General features: G+C 45.0%; 1 protein-coding gene across 13 annotated transcripts in view; it reads left to right on the forward strand.

Moving 5' to 3' along the window:
- Nucleotides 1-21127, forward strand: part of FHOD3 (formin homology 2 domain containing 3) — a 366192-nt gene that overhangs the window by 267241 nt on the left and 77824 nt on the right. For 12 of the 13 annotated variants that reach the window (XM_081836232.1, XM_081836231.1, XM_081836221.1 and 9 more), the window contains 4 exons: nucleotides 1906-2025; nucleotides 11048-11182; nucleotides 14621-14671; nucleotides 18830-19044. In XM_081836232.1, the coding sequence (XP_081692358.1) occupies nucleotides 1906-2025; nucleotides 11048-11182; nucleotides 14621-14671; nucleotides 18830-19044 (521 nt within the window). The remainder of the gene's footprint in view (nucleotides 1-1905; nucleotides 2026-11047; nucleotides 11183-14620; nucleotides 14672-18829; nucleotides 19045-21127) is intronic. The other variant, XM_081836228.1, reaches the window with a different exon arrangement.

Genomic DNA, 21127 nt, shown 5'->3' on the forward strand with positions numbered 1-21127 from the left:
CTTGAGAGAGCCCACTCCTTGTATCCATTTATTTATAAGATTTCTCGCCCACCTTTCACCATAAGGTCTGAATTGATGTAATATACGTGGAACAGGAAAATAGGTGCTAGTGCTGTTCTGCAGATACGTGTGCACGATCTTACTCACTTGTGGGAGGGAAAAGGCTATACCTAAGTAGGTTTTATAGTAATGGTGCTGGTTGTGTGTGTGTTCGCGTGCGCGCTCTTTGGATTGAGTTTCAGTTTTCTCATGCAACACACCATTGCCTGCTCCCACCATGATGATAAGTCCCCTATGGCTTACCTGGAACCAGACTGTGCGAACATATGGGCTCCCAGAGAGAAGCTTTCTTCTGTTTTGCTCCTTATTTCTCTGTGATTGTGCATAAGAGAATCCTGCGTGTCGCTTTTTGTTTCCCTCTACATTAAAAACAGGGGGCTCCTTTATCCTCTAACCCAAGAGCACATTTTGAATCTTGAGAAACTGCTGTAGGCACCAGTCACAAAATGGCTTCCATGGTGATGTGATGTAACACACAGCACGGTTGCCATAGGGATGTGGGAGGGGATGTATTTGTAGGTGGAGGAGTAATGAGGAAAAGGGCAGAGGAGATGCAGTACTGGTACAGTATAAATTTTATTATTTATACCCCACCCATCTGGCTGGGTTTCTTCAAGGCTCCCTCGCAGATTAGCATTGAAAACTGCAATGCACTCTACGTGGGGCTACCTTTGAAGGTGACCCGGAAACTACAACTAATCCAGAATGTGGCAGCTAGACTGGGGACTGGGAGTGGCTGCCGAGAAAACAGAACACCAGTCCTGAAAGACCTACATTGGCTCCCAGTACGTTTCCGAGCACAATTCAAAGAGTTGGTGCTGACCTTTAAAACCCTAGACGGCCTTGGCCCAGTATACCTGAAGGAGCGTCTCCACCTCCATCGTTCAGCCCAGACACTGAGGTGCAGCTCTGAGGGTCTTCTGATGGTTCCCTTCAAAGGTAGCCCCACGTAGAGTGCATTGCAGTTGTCAATGCTAATCTGCGAGGGAGCCTTGAAGAAAGGCCATTGTGCCTTAAGATCAGGAGGGCATCTTGTCAAGGAGAAAGGGAGAGAAGAGTACTGTGAAGGCTGATCAGAAGGCACTATGGTGAAGGCAAATGGGACAAAGTAAAGTGTTAAGTTGTGGGTGAACATATCAGACGACACAGTGATTCTTCAAACAGCTCTTGTTTATTCACAGGCCAGAACAGAACTGAACTGAAGGGTTCAGTCAGCCTGCTTATATAGAGCTCCAGTACAATGTAACTGTAACAATTTTCTAAAACTATCCAATCACTGAACGTCACTTTCGATCCCTTATTTGCATAACTATCTACAGTATCCCCCTGCTGGCCCAGGGTGAGAACTTCAGTACATAACATGAAGTGTAGTCAGAAAAACAGGAACCTGAGAAAACACTGGGTGGCAGAGAAACAAAATTGCAACTGGGCAGAGATGATAGGACTGGGGGTGGGGACAACAACCCATAAATATGGTCTAGAGATGTGAGGGATTGTGCACTATTAGCAGAAATGATGTGAGCAGGAAAACGAGAGTTGGAGGATGAGCGGTGGTTGACCAGACAGCCAAGGATGCATAGATTTGGCAGATTTAAACTAGAATTCTGCCAGTTGTGAATTTTGTGACTGGGCAACAAAAACCAAACAGTGCTGAATATTACAAATGCATTTGTACTGACTGGGCGGTTTGTTTGTTTCTGTCTGTGGACCTCTAGCACACTATTAACCCCGGGAATAGTACATTTCAAAATTGCACCCATTTGTAGTGCATTAATGAAAACAGCTTGTTGTTGACCTGTTTATGAAGTGACCTTTTCCGCTTCTCTGCACTTCTGTCAACTTCAGGTACAGTGGCTACAGCAACAACTCCTGTTCTTCCACGTTACCTCATTCTGGATTAAGTACACCTACAACACCCAATTCTCGCCATGCTACATCGCCACCCGAAGAGGCCAAAATTGAGAGGTTGGTAAGAAAACAGCGTGAACATAAAATAGATTAATTAATTGGAAATAAGTTAAAATATCGATATGCTTGCCTTGACCGAATCTGGTTTCAAAGTGGTTTATAGAGTTACATTCCTAGAAGAGTTCAGCAATGTATCCAGGTTGGTCTAGGTTTGGCTTTCCTGCACTAGGCAAGTGGATTGTATTCAAGGCATCATTCAACTCTTGCGATTCTATGAAAGATGTTGTGGTAGTGGCAGTGGAAAGATTTCAGACAGAAAGAATAATTTGCAAGTTGAGAGGGGGCTTGCCAGTGTATTTGATTGTTACACATCTGTCAGGGAACAGCCATTGGAGCCAGAGGGAGAGAGAGGGCTCCAGAGGGATTCCAGAGAGCGTCCCGGGATGGGGAGAAGCAGCCCATCTTCTGGGGAAGGAAATCAGCGTAGCACCAGTGGAGAAGGGGGGCAGATGGGGGAATCGGCGAGGCGGTCCCATGACTCCTTGCCGGGGACCAGCGGGGAGAGCACGGGTCCTCCGCTGCCCACACCCTCCTTGCGCAGAAGGCTTCCGCGCAGGGAGGGTAGGCGGAGACTAGGCGTCAAAGAGCTTCTTTGCTGGAAGAAATTCAAGAAATGTCCACTGACGGATTCTGCCAGCGACTGAGACAGCCACGGGCGAGTGGCTGTCCGGACAGAAAAGGTTCACTCAGGCAACCCAGCCAGGTGTGGCACCAGTTTACGCATGAGCAACCCCTAGAACCATTACAACATCCATTGCTGAAGGGTAGGATATAAATATAACAAATTAATTAATCATTACTGGCAGCCATTTCTTCTTTCTTTCTTTCTTTTTTCTGTTGGATTTTTGTTAGATTTTATTTATATGCAAATTCAGTACAGTAATACATAACTTTAACAGCATTAATATACAAGTTTACTTTTGTCTAGGAGTTTGTTTCATGGGCTATTAATATATATTTTTTAATTAAAGATTTTCTTGATTTACAAAAGTCATTATCTTCTTTCTTGAACTTTTATTTTGTCACTGCTTAATAGAGCAGCAGCAAATCTCCTCTCAGTAGTTAGCGCGAGCCCTTAGTGCCATGAAATGAGATCAGGATGTGGTTGCCGCTAGGAGGTTTTCTGCAGCAGTGAAACAAAGTTAACCTCCACTCACCAGAAAGTTCCCCACCTCAGCCTTTGAAATAATTTCACAGACACATACAAATTTCCAGAAGATCCCCCAAATCACAGAGTGTCAAATTGGAAGGTGTTGTTTTCACAGTTCTAGGGTCATGTGAAAAGAAGAAGAAAATGTTTTCTTATGCCAAAACTTTATTTTACAATATGCTGGAGTGTTGCTATTCTGCAAAAAGGTATTTACACAGAGAGAGGGCGTCGGGGAGAAAAGGTTTTTTTGTCCAGGGAAGTGGGTGATGTTATAATCTTATGAGTGTATTCTTGCAGAATTGGAAAACAAGATAATAAACATAAAATATAATGAAAAGAAAGAACATTGGCCAGGAGGCCATAAAATGCAAGAGGAACAGTTCCCCAATTAGGAAGCAGCAAAGAGTTAATCGTTCTTTCCCCTCCTCCCCTTCCCCCCAAAATCCAATCCACTCCAATCCAAATCAGGTCCCCCAGTGGCTTCTGTTAGCCTAAGGTGGAGCCACTGGGAGAAATAATCCCATTCTTTGAGCATTGTAAAAGTTATTGTAGAGACATTGGAAGAATTATGCCTCAAAAACACTTAAACCCGTAATTGGAGAGGAACAGTGGTTAGTTGTTTAATTTATACTTTTAGTATGTTAGAGTTAATGAACTTCTGGAACTGGAAGTGGGTGTTATGATCACAGTGCAGATTTGCAAGGCTCCCAGTACAGTTTAAAGTGCTTGGTTGATCCTTAAAGCCCTTCACAGCTTGGGACCAGGGTGCCTGAAGAACTGATTGGGACCTTTACAGTGCCGCTGCCAACGTAGGTGGGGTGGTCCCTTTTAGGTGGCACCACCTCAACTATGGAACGTTCTCCCTTGAGATGCTCACCTGGTGCCTACCTTGAAGCCATTTGGCTGCCAGACAAATGTGTTTTTGCTTTCCTGAGCTTTTGATACAGCCTGTTGTATCTCTGCCAGCCAAGTTTGCGTTTGCTTTATGTTTGCTGACCGCTTTTATACAATTATTTTCAAATTCCGTGGTTTAAATATTTTCTTATTATTGTAACTTTTATTTTTGGGGGGAAAATGCTTGTTGGGTTTTGTGTGCCCCAGAAAGAGACAGACAGACAGACAGACAGACACAGCCCATCCCTCCATGGTTCCATGTTTTCCTGGAGACCAGGCCACAGTGGTCCCACCCTCTATTTACCAAGCTGCCGCTTATCAAACAGCCTCCAAAATCTCCCTGGGATCTCTCTGAAACCTCCTTAGGCAGCATGATGTTGAAGCTCTAAGCATGGAAGTGTTTAGAATAAGCTGAGACCACAAAGGGATTATGAAACAAGAACTGCATTTACTAGAATGAAAACAAAAGTATATTTCACTTTTATAAGATGTATGCACCACATGACTAAAGAAGTAAAAACAACCCCAAAAGCCCTCGAAACAGTATAATACATGTAAATGTTAGAAAGAAATGAGATGCCTAATATAACAAAAAAACCTGAGATACTTCGTTTGGAGAAAAAGCAGAGTAAAATCGGTTAAACATATCCACTTGCCCATAACTATTCAGTCCCTGAACTTACCTAAGCTCACAAGTCAGCCTTTGTTCCTTGAAATCCCAAATCTTATCAAAGCAATAAACAACTACCTGACATTCAGAAGACATCTTAAGTTCAGGGAAGTTTTTAACGTGTGATATTTTACTGTATTTTTGCTTTCTATGGAAGCCGCCCAGAGTGGCTGGGGAGGCCCAGCCAGATGGGTGGGGTATAAATAATAATATATTATTATTATTATTATTATTATTATTATTATTATTATTATTATTAAGATCCCCTTGATCTGCTCACCTCCTGTCTGTCTGTGTGTTTAAATGTCACCTGTCAGTTGTGCTCCTCCCCTTGGGAAGCTTAGAGCTTTAAAATTTCCCACCCTCAGAGAGACATGTGTTGTTAGACACGTCAGCAGTGACAGACACCTATGCCTTGATGTCATAGTAGACTCAGGGCACATGCTAGAGTTTCAAGTTAGCCATGCACTCCTCAGCTAGCCATATAAGCAAGACATACATTCCCATTATATACACAAGCAGTCAAGGAGAGTAAAGGCTGATTCCTTCACAGTGCGAATTCAGAAACAGCTCTCACCAGCTGTTGCACTACAAGGCTGGCCTCATTTCTCTGCAACCTACCCCATGCCCCACCCCCAAAGAAATCTTTGTGTTTATAAAAGTGTTTATAAAATGTATGCTAGCCTTGGGGGATCCTACTGGACAAGTTCTAAGTGCAGTGCAATCTTATGTCGCCAGTTGTAGAGAGATACGGGCACATTTACAGCTCCACCTTTGTTACTGTGACTTCTTATTAAGCAAAAGAAAAGGAAGCGATCATGCCAGCCTGTAACTGGATTTCTACATCGCCAGGAGAGATGCATTTCTGGGGACAAAGGGGCAACTCTGTGTGCAAAGAATGTTTTCAGTGATATCACTATGCCATCGGTAACATGTAGCGCCATCCTGAAATTAACAAGGGTATTGTAGGGTTCACAAGTTTTGCAAAACACTGGAGGTTCTGTTGTGTTTGTGTGAGGGATGAAATGGTTCCTGAAAATTACTTGGCTTTGCCTTTTTTCGAAGTTGTTTACTAGCCATTGTATGCCCCATCTGCTGCTACTTTGGTACCATTTTTAACCCTAATCTTTCCGTCCCCCCCTTATCATTCCCTTCCTGGGATAATCTGAGCATTGGCCGGCCTTGGGATCTAAAATTTCAGCGCTGCCCTGTGCAAACCCTGTGCCACCCCCCACCTTGCATTACACATCATCGTTGTGGTGCCCCTGAGGCTCTAATTTAAAAAAGGTAAAGGTAAAGGACCCCTGGTCAGTTAAGTCAAGTAAAAGGCAACTATGGGGCTGTGGCGCTCATCTCGCTTTCAGGCTGAGGGAGCCGGGGTTTGTCCACAGACATCTTTCCAGGCCATGTGGCCAGCAGGACTAAATCGCTTCTGGCACAATGGAACACCGGGACAGAAACCAGGGCAAACGGAAATGTTCCTGCCACAGCGATACCTATTTATCTACTTGCACTGGTGTGCTTTCGACATGCTAGGCTGGCAGAAGCTGGGACAGAGCAACGGGAGCTCACCCTGTCGTGCAGATTCGAACCGACGACATTCCAGTTGGCAAGCCCAAGAGGCTCAGTGGTTTAGACCACAGCGCCACCCGCTCCCTATTCCCTGAGGCTCCATGCCCAGTGCGACTGAACCAGTCGTGCTCCCCTAAATCTGCCTCTGATCCAAGTCGATCAGGAACCATGTAATTAGTGCAGACAGAACAAATATTGCTGAGCAAGAATGAGGATTGTGCTTTCTGGACTGATCCCAAAGGTCCAACCAGTCAGAAGTGCATTGCCTCGCTTTGTTGTCATTTGTCATTTATCAAAGCATGAGAGAGATTGTCTTTGGGGAAGAGTTGTAGAGCAACTCCTTTTATGCAGACGGTCCTAGGTTTAATCCTCTGCCTGAAACCCAGGAGAGCTGCTGCCAGTTTGTGCCAACAATACTGTGCTAGATGGACATACAGTCTATCTTAGTATAAGGCTATTGGGATTATAGGAATGTGGGTGGCGCTGTGGGTTAAACCACAGAGCCTAGGACTTGCCGATCAGAAGGCCGGTGGTTCGAATCCCCACGACGGAGTGAGTTCCCATTGCTCAGTCCCTGCTCCTGTCAACCTAGCAGTTCGAAAGCATGTCAAAGTGCAAGTAGATAAACAGGTACTGCTCCGGCGGGAAGGTAAATGGTGTTTCTGGGCGCTGCTCTGGTTCGCCAGAAGTGGCTTAGTCATGCTGGCCACATGACCCGGAAGCTGTATGCCGGCTCCCTTGGCCAATAAAGCAAGATGAGTGCCGCAACCCCAGAGTCGGCCACGACTGGACCTAATGGTTAGGGGTCCCTTTACCTTTACATTTATTGGGATTATAGCCATTTCTCTTGTTGCTGTGCCAGTTGCCTTGTTTAAATGGTGTATTTGCAAGGGTGTGTTTTTTTGCCAATTTAAAGGAAGCAGCACAATTCTTGCCCACCGCCCACCCCCTGCCATTTGGAGGCAGTTTGCCAAGAGAGTAGAAGGATTCGCCTCTTTTAAGATGGGGAATCTCTTATAAAATGATAAGCAGGGAAGAGATTCTCTGCAGAAGCAGCCCCCTCATTCTTCTTTATGGCCTTTGGAGCTAGGCAAAGGTTTTCACCCCCTTCAACAGTGCCACCTTGAAAAGCCAATGATAAAGGGGGTTGCTTTTGTCGTCTGATGAATGTTTCACAACCTTTTTTAGCTCAGACCTAGCTTGACAGCAGTCGCACAACGATATTGCATCTGTAATTTTGTGCCAGAAACAAGGTTTATGGGATATCGGGTTTTAGACCCCCTTATGTAATGTTTATCCACGTGGGATGTAACAGATTCAAATTCAATGTGCAGAAATTGTTGAAATCCTACTTGCATTGATCTGCTGCCAGTGGGGCAAAAGCTGTCACGTCTTGCGTAACTGAATATTTGTATGAACATCTACAAGCCAAAGTGTTTTAGAATAGTGGCAATGGTCACCTAGCTTGTTTTGTTTTTAGAGAAAGGGGCTGCAATTCCTCCTTTCTCCCCAGCTAACCCTTTCATTCCAAACTTCGGATATTGTGAATGCCTTGATGAAATAGATCAAGAGAACCTACTTTACATCTGCTTTCACTTACAAATATCTGTAAAAATGCACCCACTAATTACAGTGGCAGCAATCTTGAGACTCCAAAGCAAGAATTTGATAAGCCCTTCTGAAATGGCCCATCTTGATTTCTTTTCCTGGAATTGGAGCTTTTAGGTAACGTCCTATAAGGAAAAAGGGACCACCCTCGGTTTCAGAGAGTACAGTTACATGTGGTCCTTTGATTACATTTTAACAGATGGCTGTATCAAAGTTCAAATCACATAGCCAGCAGTGAGCCTTTTATTCCACTGTTGATTCTAGAAAAAGAGCCTCACTTTTTTATTTTATGTGTCATGCAGCGACCCCCCATCCCCCGGGGTTGCCCCTTGCAATTTCCTGTATTGGTCACATTGGGGGATCCCACCCAATTAGGAATCAAGTACTGAAAGGATGATATCATGATACTGCTTAGCCAATCCGATTTAGCTATGTGATAATGTTACCAAAATTGAGGCCAATTTAAATGAGTAAGCAAACATGTTTAGAGGGAGGGCCAAAAAATAATTGAAACAGGGATGTAATGCTCAGCACTTCAGAAGGTGGTCATGGAAAACATTTAGCAGTTTCAGTTCAGCCATAACAATAACTTCCTTCTTTGTCTTGTTTTAACTTGCATGTTTTGTCTCTGTCATTCCAGCGGGGTGCTGCTTTGCCTGAAAATTGCTAATAAGCAGTTTTCTTAATGGGCTTTTATCATTTTATTCTTGTGTTAGCTGTTTTGACTTTTTGGATTGCACACTGGTATGTGAGTTACGGAAGGGTATTAAATTAAAAAAAATATGAATAGTATCAAGTTATGGCAAAGGCATAGTTGTAAGAAAGACATCTGTGCGGCAGTCGCCACACCCACCTTTGCAAAGCAATGCCTGAGTCCAGAAGGGCCCATCTCAAATGTTGCCTTGCAATGCCTTGCTCTCTGAGAATGGACATAACTTCCAACCGCTCCCTAGGAGCTGCGAAGTCATAGTGGTGGCACTCCTAGCCAGTGACTGACAACCAGTGCTGGATTTACGTACAGTGGTGCCCCGCAAGACGAATGCCTCGCAAGACGAAAAACCCGCTAGACGAAAGGGTTTTCCGTTTTTGAGGCGCTTCGCAAGACGAATTTCCCTATGGGCTTGCTTCGCAAGACGAAAACGTCTTGCAAGTCTTGCGATTTTTTTCGCTTTTTTCTCCCTTTTTCCAAGCCGCTAATAGCCGCTAAGCCGCTAATAGCCGCTAAGCCGCTAATAGCGCTAATCCGCTAAGCCGCTAATAGGGTTGCTTCGCAAGACGAAAAAACCGCTAGACGAAGAGACTCGCGGAACGGATTCTTTTCTTCTTGCGAGGCACCACTGTATAAGCTAAACAAGCTATAGCTTAGGGCCCCACTCTCTTGGGGTGCCCCAAAAATTTAAAGGAAAAAAAACACTGGATGTACATTTCCAAAATATAAGATAAAAAAACAAAAAAAACCTACATACAGCGGGTGGTGCTGTGATCTAAACCACTGAGCCTCTTGGGCTTGCCGATCAGAAGGTCAGCGGTTCAAATCCCCGCGACGGGGTGAGCTCCCGTTGCTCGGTCCCTGCTCCTGCCAACCTAGCAGTTCAAAAGCACGAAGTGCAAGTAGATGAAGAGGTACCGCTCCAGCGAGAAGGTAAACGGTGTTTCCATGCGCTGCTCTGGTTCACCAGAAGCGGCTTAGTCATGCTGGCCACATAACCCGGAAGCTGTACGCCAGCTCCCTTGGCCAGTAAAGCAAGATGAGCGCCGCAATCCCAGAGTCGTCCGTGACTGGATCCTAATGGTCAGGGGTCCCTTTACACCTTACATACCAGCAACAGTGTTTTGTGTTGTGTAGGCTCCTATGATGTAAGTAATGGGCCCTGCCTGCTAGCCTGCTCCCTAAAGTATCACTTCTTAACTGTATTTCAGTTTAACAATCACTCTGATAAAATACATACTTTGTTACGGGCAAATAGCTTTAGATACCTATTAGGTCCATCAGTTACCATATGGTAATGACAATTTGTTGTTGACAAAGGACAGCTGGACCTATAAAGGGCCACATTACCTTCAGTAGCTTAGGGCCTCGTCAAACCTAAATCTGGCCCTGCTGAGAACCTTTTGTGCTGGAATGAAGTGTGGCATCCAGCAGTTACAAAAGAGCAGCATCAGATTTAGGGGAGCGCAAGTGGTTCCCCCACACAGGGTGTCAAGCCAAGAGGGTGCAAAATTGAGAAGGTCCAGAATTGAGAAGATCCATTTGGGAGAGCCAAATTTGGCCTGGCTCAGAGTGCCATATTAGCAAAGATTACCAAAGTCCACCCCTGAAAATAGCTTGCTTCAATGAAAGCGGTCTTTACTTTTGGGTTGATCAAATTAGTGAAGTTACTGGTAATGTGCGATTATCTGATTGTTTGATTGTTGTTAGTCGCCCTGAGCCCGGCTTCGGCTGGGGAGGGCGGGATATAAATAAAATTTATTATTATTTATTATTATTAATCCTTTCCCATTGGCCCTTAGTGTAATACTGTATTGGGTTGTGGTTGTTGTTGTTGTTGTTATTTTAATCAGAAGCCCTACCAGAGTATGTGCAAAATGGGTAATTCACCTTTAGCATGAACCAGAGTGGCCGTAAGTCACATGTGGAAAAGACTGGCTGCTGAGATGTTGGGATAAAGGTAAAGGTACCCCTGACCGTTAGGTCAAGTCACGAACGACTCATGGGTTGTGGCGCCCATCTCACTTTACTGGCCGAGGGAGCCGGCGTACAGCTTCCGGGTCATGTGGCCAGCATGACTAAGCCGCTTTTGGCAAACCAGAGCAGCGCACGGAAACGCCGTTTACCTTCCCACCGGAGCAGTACCTATTTATCTACTTGCACTTTTGACGTGCTTTCGAACTGCTAGGTAGGCAGGAGCGGGGACTGAACAATGGGAGCTTACCCCGTCGTGGGGATTCGAACCACCAACCTTCTGATCGGCAAGCCCTAGGCTCTGTGGTTTAGACCGCAGTGCCACCCACATCCCAAGATGTTGGGATACAGTATATATGTATTTAGAATGAGAAAAAGTAGACAGGTGAAAAGCTATTTTATTGAAAAATATGAAATTATGTGATTTCTCCTTGGTCTGCAGGCATTCCTTGGGTGGTCTCCTTACATCGTCGTATCGGCAGCACCAGGAGTCTTTGGCAGCGGAAAGAGAGAGGCGACGTCAGGAGAGGGAGGAGAGGCTGCAAAGGATAGAGCGGGAAGAAAGAAACAAGTTCAAGTAAGACAGAAAATCATTTGTTATCTTAATATAACTAGAGGTGAAAAGTCATTTGCTGTATTCAATATATGCACCCTTCCATCCGTCTTCCTAAATGGTAGCATCTCCACCCTGACCTGCATTTGCACATGAAGAGAAATTTGGAATTGTAGCATCTGATAAACCAGGCATAGGCAAACTCGGCCCTTCGGAATGTTTTTTTGGGACTACAACTCCCATCATCCCTAGCTAAGAGGACCAGTGGTCAGGGATGATGGGAATTGTAGTCTCAAAAACATCTTGCAGGGCCAAGTTTGCCTATGCCTGTGATAAACCACTTATTTGTCTGGGTATTTCTCAGTTTCCATTCCCACGAGTCACAGAGTATACAGTATGAAGTGCAGTTCACAAAATACTGCTCTTCATAGCTTTGACACATTTAAATCCCTGTAGCCCTTGTCAATTAGCTGGAGTATCTGGAGTCAGTTGAAATATTATTATTATTTTCATTATTATTATTATTATTATTTAAATTTGTATACCACCCTATACCCACAGGTCTCAGGGCACAGGGTAATTGAATGAAACTTTATTTGTGTCAGCCATCAGCCATAGCAACAGAAAAAACCATTGCAATATACACAGAACAAAATAAAAAGTTGATTATATATAATCCCTTGTCTTCACAGTTTTCAATCCACTGTCAATTCTCTTAGGTCTATTGAACCACATTGATTACTTCAGAAGCTGTTTGTGACCACATACAGATAAATGCTTATTTAAAAACATGAAAAATCGGTTTTCATTGTGTGCTGCTGATTCCCCCCCCCCCCCAATAATGGGATTTGTTTGGCAGAAAAATCACTATGACATCGGTAGGATTAAATGTGTTCAGCTGGTGAGACCTACTTCATCATTTCGTTACGAGATCTGCGTCTAAATTTGCTTAACATAGTGCAAGATGATGCCCTAATAATTTCCAAAAGAGAAAAATAATTGCTAGTTCTGTAATGAAACAGAAAAGGTCAATAACTTATCAGTGACTAAGAAGTCAGTAAAGTCAGAAGGAGACCAAAGAGTCCTCAGCCTCTGGCCTGTTAATGAAATACAGTGGTGCCCCGCAAGACGAATGCCTCGCTAAACGAAAAACCCGCAAGACGAAAGGGTTTTCCGATTTTTAGCGGCTTCGCAAGACGAATTTCCCTATGGGCTTGCTTCGCAAAACGAAAGCCCATAGGGAAATCTCCGGGGACAGCGGGGAACCCTCCTCCCACCGCAAGCCCCGGGAAGAGAGGAGAAGCTGCGCGCCTTCCCCTCTGTTCCCGGACCTGTCCTGAAGGCTTGCTGTGGGAGGTCCGGGAACAGAGGAGAAGGCGCGCAGTTTCTCCTCTCTTCCCGGGGCTTGCGGTGGGAGGAGGGTTTTTCCTCCCCACCGCCAACATTCAGAAGGCTGTTCTGAAGGCTGGCGGTGGGAAGAAAAGCCCTTCTCCCGCCTCCAGCCTTCAGAAGAGTTCCCCGCAGGGCTCCCCAAGCTGTGAATGTCTGCCGCGCGCGAGGGGCGCTCTGCTTAAGAGCGCCCCTCGTGCGGGGCAGCAGGCTGCTATCCGCAGCTTGGAGAGCCCTGTGGGGAAGTCCGGCAGGGCTCCCCAAGCTGCAGATGTCTGCCCCACCCGAGGGGCGCTCTGCTTAAGAGCGCCCCTCGTGCGGGGCAGCAGGCTGCTATCCGCAGCTTGGAGAGCCCTGTGGGGAAGTCCGGCAGGGCTCCCCAAGCTGCAGATGTCTGCCCCACCCGAGGGGCGCTCTGCTTAAGAGCGCCCCTCGTGCGGGGCAGCAGGCTGCTATCCGCAGCTTGGAGAGCCCTGTGGGGAAGTCCGGCAGGGCTCCCCAAGCTGCAGATGTCTGCCCCACCCGAGGGGCGCTCTGCTTAAGAGCGCCCCTCGTGCAGGGCAGCAGGCTGCTATCCGCAGCTTGGAGAGCCCTGTGGGGAAGTCCGGCAGGGCTCCCCAAGCTGCAGGTGTCTGCCCCGGGCGAGGGGCGCTCTGCTTCAGAGCGTCCCTCGCACCCGGCAGCAGGCTGCTATTCGCAGCCTAGGCAGCCCTGCAGGAACTCTTCTGAAGGCTGGCGGCGGGAGAAGGGCTTTTCTTCCCACCGCCAGCCTTCAGAAGGCTGTTCTGAAGCCTGGCGGTGGGGAGAAAAGTCCCCCCCCCCACCAGCCTTCAGAAGAGGTCCGGGGAAAGACTATCCCCGGACCTGGTCTGAAGGCGGTCTCCCTAGGAACGCATTAATTGATTTTCAATGCATTCCTATGGGAAACCGTGCTTCGCAAGACGAAAAACTCGCAAGAAGAAAAAACTTGCGGAACGAATTAATTTCGTCTTGCGAGGCACCACTGTAGTCATCTTCTATGTAAAGGGAATATTTTTGTGTGGAGGTATCTGAAGGGATGTCACCCGGACAATAAGTTAGTGAGAACTTGCCCTTTAACTGTCACCTATCTAAGAATGGAGGGAGGTGGGTGGCGCTGTGGTTTAAACCACAGAGCCTAGGACTTGCTGATCAGAAGGTCGGCGGTTCGGATCCCGCGACGGGGTGAGCTCCCGTTGCTCGGTCCCTGCTCCTGCCAACCTAGCAGTTCGAAAGCACATCAAAGTGCAAGTACATAAATAGGTACCGCTCCGGCGGGAAGGTAAACGGCGTTTCCGTGTGCTGCTCTGGTTCGCCAGGAGCAGCTTAGTCATGCTGGCCACATGACCCGGAAGCTGTACGCCGGCTCCCTTGGCCAATAAAGCGAGATGAATGCCACAACCCCAGAGTCGGTCACAACTGGACCTAATGGTCAGGGGTCCCTTTACCGTTTACCTATCAAAGAATGGATTCTCAAGACTGCCTCCCACAGTGCAATTCACATTATCTTTGGAAAGAATCTCTGATTGGTTTTAGCACCACCCCATGAAATAAACACCTGAGTGTTAATTGTTGCCATTTCTATGGTGGCTGTACACCTGAACAAATATTTGTTTGTGTGGTTTTTAAAAAATATTTATTTTCTTATTTTTTTTCATCTGAATAAATCTTGATACGTTTCTCAAGACATAGAGCTCAGGTCAAAACTTGATGCAGGTTGGAGACTTAGGTAATGGCATTTGCTTAGAGCATGACACTCATAACACCAAGGCCACAGGTTCAAACCTTTGTCCCACGCCAGGATTTTGTGACATATTCTCCTATGAAAAACATCAATTATCAGCATAGTACCAAAGAAGTGTGTGTGTGACAATGTGTCCTTGACATTTAAAAATTACACCCATCATCACAGATTTCTTTTACCAAAGAATGTATTTTAATCTGAGCTCTTTTGCTTTAGCTGCTTTCATTTCTTTCACTGCTTGCTATGTTCTTCTTTTCCTGCTTTTTATTTAAGTTATTTTCCCTGTAACTTTATGCACCTCTGTTTCTTAGTCGTAATTATCTAGACAAAAGAGAGGAGCTAAGACAAGCAAGAGAAGAGAGGTCGGTACTTAACACTGTTTCTGGCTTGCTTTCTTTTTTACATTTCTTATGTCATTTATTGAGAAATGCATGGTTTTGTAAACATGCTTCCAGTTAGACTTGTAAAGAATGGCTTAAATCAGAAATGCATGTGCTATTTCATTCTGGCAAGCACAGCCATGATAAAGGAAGATGTTCATTACTAAATAATGGGCATGTAACAAATAATTGTTTGGATTGCACAGAGATAGAGGGAGGGAGAGAGGGAGAGAGAGACTTCTGAAACTGTCAGCCAAGACTTTCAGCTACTTCACAAGAAGCCTATAGCGGAGAAATCTGCAAAAGAAGTGGCATGGGAGGTCTGCTGAGTTTGGAAACTAGGTTTGATTCAGAACTTCCACCAGACCTTCAGGTGGCTGTTGTATGGCTAGAATGGCGAAGGAAGGGCAGCACTCTATTTTGAGTTTTGAGAAACTAAGAATCCCATGTAGAGAGCTTCTACAGCCATAGGTAAAAGTCACATAGCCTCAATAATACAAGAGCAAAGTGCTACCTGCAATTTTTATAGTATCATTTGCAGAAAGGCAGGCTAACATGACTGCCTCTTTAAGCAGATAGGACTTATTGATCATGTTGCACACATTGCACATGTTCCCCATCCTTCAGTCCATGCCAATGTCCAAACATCGCTCCTTCTAATAGTCAGGCAGCGAGTTACTGAGAAATAAGAGGTTTGGTATTGTCAGGGAACTGCCATCAGTGCTGGAGGGAGAGAGCAAAAGCCAGAGGGATTATAGAGAGCCTCCAAGGATTGGGAGAAGCAGCTCCTCTTCTGGGGAAGAGAATAAACGCAGGTCCAGGGGAGAGGGGGTGCAGGAGTCGGATGTGGCGAGGCAGTCCCACGACTCCTTGCCTGGAACAAGCGGGGAAGGAAGGGGTCCTCCGCTGCCCACACCCTCCCTGCGCAGAAGGCTTTCGCGCAGATAGGGAAGGCAGAGACTGGGCGTCAAGGAGCTTTTATGCTGGAAGAAGTTTAAGAAACGCCCACTCACGGATTCTGCCAGCGATTGAGGCAGCCACGGGCGAGTGGTTCTCCGGACAGATAAAGTTTACATTAGCAGCCAGCCAGGGAGAGGTTTGCCCTGCTTGTGCACGAGCAACCCCTAGTAAACATAACAGGTATCAAAAATGCTTGGGAGATTCCCAGGGTTTCCAGAAGTACAAAACACCATTTGAAAAAAATACTTAAAACTGCAACCTGCCAAAAGACAAACAGAGGCTGGATACAATCAGTCAGGTCATGCATCCGTAGCGGTGACCAGAGGAGGAATGACTGCTGGTAGGAGTGCAGAGAGAAGAACTGCGGGCAATTTCATCTGCCCCAGCTGCAACAAAACATGTCTTTCACTACAGGTCTCTACAGCCACAGCAGGCACTATAGCCCTACAACAGTTTGACTTCACCCTCAAAGGCGAACTCATCCATTGTCTCCTGAGACAGATGGATGCCAACCAACCATTTCCTTGTAGCTAGCTAGCTGGTGGCGCTGTGGGTTAAACCACAAAGCCTAGGGCTTGCCAATCAGAAGGTCAGCGGTTCGAATCCCTGTGATCTCCTGTTGCTTGGTCCCTGCTCCTACTAACCTAGCAGTTTGAAAGCATGTCAAAGTGCAAGTAGATACCGATCCAGCAGGAAGGTAAATGGTGTTTCCGTGCACTGCTCTGGTTCGCTAGAAGTGGCTTAGTCATGCTGGCCACATGACCCGGAAGCTGTACACCGGCTCCCTCGGCCAATAAAGCGAGATGAGCACCGCAACCCCAGAGTTGTCTGCGACTGGACCTAATGGTCAGGGGTCCCTTTACCTTTAGCTTTAGCTTTACTTCACCATGTTTTAGATAAACGATCCTTTGGAGAAATGGTGGCCAACCTTCTTGGCAAATGTGCCAAAGCATATGCAGCCCTCCTTCCCCATCCCTTGGAATGGTTTTCTCCTAACCTACTAAGGGAGGGAACAGGTGGCAGTACAACACGGAAGAGTCAGATAGCACTACAGGCACAATTCCAAGCTGTAGGCAGACCCACTGGTCTGCCTGTTTCAATCCAAATAGGCTACACACCCCTGCTACCTGTGTTACTTATGAATCCATCTACTCCAGGGGTTGTCAGCCTGGTCCCTACCGCCCACTAGTGGGCGTTTCAGGATTCTAGGTGGGGCAGTAGTGGGTTCTATGGCACAAGCTGAATCCTCCTTCCATCGGGCACTGGTGGGCAGTAAGGAAATTTTACCATCAAGAAAGATGCATTAGTGGGCAGTAGATATAAAAAGGTTGACTACCCGTGATCTATTCATTTGGGAGAGGTAACAGCTTAGCTCTCATAGAGAATCACAATCTATTGAACTGGCTGTGTATACTATAATTGCTAGAAACATTTCCTATTTTATAGCCATCCTTTACAATCACTTTCCAAAATCTGTGGGCACTTCTACATCACATGGAACCCTAATTGCTTAACATTGAGAAAAAAGCTTGACTATGTTACTGAAAATGGCTTTGCGCGCCCTTGAAACCAGATCCTGCAACGCTGCATGTGGCATAATGTTTATGAAAGATATCTTCGTATCTGCAATGGCTGTGCACTTGGAACTACATGTGGACAATTTAGTATTTCCTGAATAACAGGCACTGTTATTTTCCGGGGGTGGTGGAAACGCAGCCTCATCCTTACTGGATCCAATGTTCACTAGCGCAACCTTTCCTTGTTTATATCGGCTCCTAAAAGTGTCCACCCCAAGGAGGAGGAGACTGCATGCTGTGCATCTGCATGATTCACTCATCTTGCTTTCCGGTCAGCTTCCACTAAGATCTGGCAATCTACTCCATCTCTGCATTAGGCGCGATTGGATCATTCCACCCCTCTTAATGCAAGATGCAGCAGAATCGCCCACACTCAGGGGAGGCTTCCCATTGCATTTGCATTTCTGCATTAGTCTCTTGTCAGTGTGTACCTCTTTTCAAACAGTGACACGTGGGAGGTGAGGTCCTCTGAGCCAGGTAATTTTTACTCTTTCACACTGTAAACCATTTCAGGTGTAAAACTGAAGCATGCTTCCAATTTTGAGTAAGGGAAAAGATGGTGAGAATCTGAGAAACAATGCAGCATTATACAGAAGGAAGATCTCTATCTTGCCCCATTTCATATTGTTATGCAGTCAGATATTGCAGTCAGATATTGGAAGTCAAACACAGTCAGGGATGCAATAAGTTAGTCCTGATTCACCTTTGTGAGCAGTTCACAATAGGACAAAAGGAGTCAGGAACCTACTTTTACATCTGCATCAATTAATGTACTCCATGGGCAAATAATGGTGGATAAAATTAGCAGACATCTGGAAGACACACATATTCCGAAGCTATTTTGGTCTGAACATATAAAGAATTGTATGGAGAATATGATTGGTAGCTGGTCTTAATAAACAGTTAGCAAGTCTTGCCTGCCTAAAATGCAAAACAGATGTATCTTTGTTCTTTTCAACTGACTTTGATGAATAAACTATATGTGACGTCATATCCAAGCTATTGAATGTCTTGAGTCCGGCCGAGAAATCTTTTAGAATTAAAAAAAAAAAGTTTCCATTGTAGACGCTCGAGAGAACAAAGTGAATTCCAGTGCACTGCTCTTGGAGCAAATAGAAGCAGGTTCAGAGACTCAGACAGTTTTTAGTCCAAACATTTGTAAGTGGTATTATTTTCTGCAAGATCTATTTTCCTGCGAGGCACTAAAATTTCCTCCCCTTTCTCTTCAGCAAGACTGGGACTGGGTCTTTTAACATTTGGGGATCTGAGAGACATTTTTGTGAAGGAAAAGGGAAGAGATGGTAAATGTTCCCATGGGGAAGAAGACAATTTTCTTCAAAGTTCAGCATCTGAGGATTGCTTAATATTATCCTTTTGTTCGACATCAGCACTATAAACGTCTCTGGGTTTTGCTTGTTTTTCACCCCCCCCCTTTGCTCTGTTGCCTTCCATCCCCCCCCCAAGTTTAGCCCAGCAGTCAGTTTTGCCGTGTACCTCACGCATCAAGAAGTCAGAACTTTCCTCGCAGGTGCTTCAGCTATAAACAAGCACCAGCAACCGTTTTCTCCTTCTTTACAAAATCCCTTTGGAATTTGACTTCCAGATACAAATACTTGGAGAAATTGGCAGCTGAAGAGTATGAGAAGGAGCTGAGAAGTCGGAGTTTATGTCGGGGCAAGAGTGACTTGTCTTTGAACCTGGGCTCTTCTTCAGTCCCAACCTCTCCCATTCCGACATCTGCGAGCCCCACTTCAACAGATTCTCAGGAGGAGCCAAAGTCCCCTGTGACAACTCGCAGGGCATCTCAGACCTCAGAAGGTAAGTGCCAATGAACTCTGATAGGGGAATTGGCATCTCTTAATTGCTTCTCAGTTCTTTAAGCGGATACACCAGTATAGATTTCAAGGTATCGCACTTTCATAAAATGTTGATATCTTTTGCTGCCAATCCTTTCTCTTAGATATAGGTTTGATACCTTAGAAACAAATGGCAACATTTGGTATGCTATTCTGATTTCACTGAGTGCATTTGGTGTTGTGAGTCTGGTATATCAATGCTCACAAAGTCAAAACACTTAAAGTATGTAGAAAGTATGTGCTCCAGCTAAAATTAAACATATTAGATGAATTGGCTTCAATGGAAGATATCAGCATGGGGGACTTAAAATGTTTAGTTTTAGCTAGACTGCACCTTGGAATAACCATGCCTATGTGTACCTTGGGTGGCTTTTAACATCTTGTCCCCTTGACCCCAAGAGCCAAGCTGCTTTTGAAACTCTTGAGAATGTCAAAATTGGTGACAGGAAAGTGGCAAACTCGCGTGTACACATTCCAATTCGAATGTTCCTGAATTTATATTTTATATGTATTAGGTTTACATTATTGTTAATCATATTTTTAATTTTTAATAGGAAATATGGGGTGAAAATATAATTGTAATTATTAATATTATTATTATGCTTAAGGAATCTCTGATGTGATGATTTGGTACCAAAATAAGTGGCAAGGCAATAGTGAATGGGAAAACAGAGATGAAAAGTTGTTTTTATTGGTGGGGGTGGCATGCATACAATCCTAGATGTATAGCAGAACTCTTAATAGGTTTATAATACACCAAATGCAATTATGTGGGTAAAAAGTGAAGAAGAAACCAGAAGCATTATCTAACCCCCATTAATCACTGATAAATCACATTTATTTCAATGATGAGTTAAAGCACATGCCTAAATCATTCCTATTGAGATCCGGGGGACAAAAATACTTATTTTGGCTGGTTTATGCACATGATCAGCATCTTACGTAGTCTCTTTGGAAATCTGATGATGAATGCATTGTCTATATATGTGACTTCTGTATTTGAAGGTAAGATTCTTCACTTCCTCAATAGGAATCAAATCCTGAAAATACTTTATCTGTTATGATGCATGAATATTTCTGGGGCTGCTGCATGCTGAATGCCAGTTCTCACTATCATAGTATCATAGAGTTGGTACATCAAAGGTCTTCCCCCCGCTGATTCAGGAAATCCACTATAACGGGTAGCCATCCAATCTCTACATTAAAACCTCTGGCAAAGGAGAGTCTACTGCCTCTTGAGGCAGACTGTTCCACTGTTGAGCAGCTTGCACCACCTGCAAGATCTTCCAAGCTTTCAGTCTAAATTCTTTTCCTTGTAATTTGAGCTCATTGGCTCAAGTCCGACCCTCCGGTGCAACCCAGAACAAAACTGCTCCAAGATCTCTCTGACAGCCCTTCATGTACTTTGACTTGATGATGCCTCTATGACTTGAGCTCTTTGGCTTTATTGGCTGCTATTGCTTGAAGCATGCTGTTAAAGAACTACCATCTGAAGGAGAATGGATATTGTATGTGGACTTAGGGTGTGCTGCTGTCAAACTTGATTTTAGTTTGCATGGTTTCTATTTTTTTTCTCAGTATTGGAGAGTTCCTGCAAAGATTGTGTATCTGTGAAATCACTTTTATTCAGAATGGCAGTTATTCAAGCCCAGTGTCAGGATTTAAAAAAAAACAAACGCACACACACAACTCACCTCATTTCCCCCTACCATTAGGATTTTTCAAATCTCTGCATGGAGAGCAACTATCTCTTTTATGATGATTATTGTAGCATATGTCTCTGGGATTCCTTCCAAACATTACATTATAAAATGGAGCTCTTTGGTATGTGTGGGGAATAGATTTATAACAGGTGCATAGGCTAAATCTCTGTGGTTGATGTGTGGAGTTGCTTTCAGCAGATGGCAGGTGTTTAGAGCTTTTCCAGAGGGGCACCTGACGCAAATGAGCAATGTTGTGGAAATTTGCACAGGTGAATGAGATAAAGACAGTGTTAAGGGAAACATCCATCTCTGTAAAGATCTCTGAATGCAGATGGTCCATGC

This window comes from Podarcis erhardii (genome assembly GCF_964252035.2).
Source record: "Podarcis erhardii genome assembly, chromosome: 13".
Classification (NCBI taxonomy): Eukaryota; Metazoa; Chordata; class Lepidosauria; order Squamata; family Lacertidae; genus Podarcis; species Podarcis erhardii.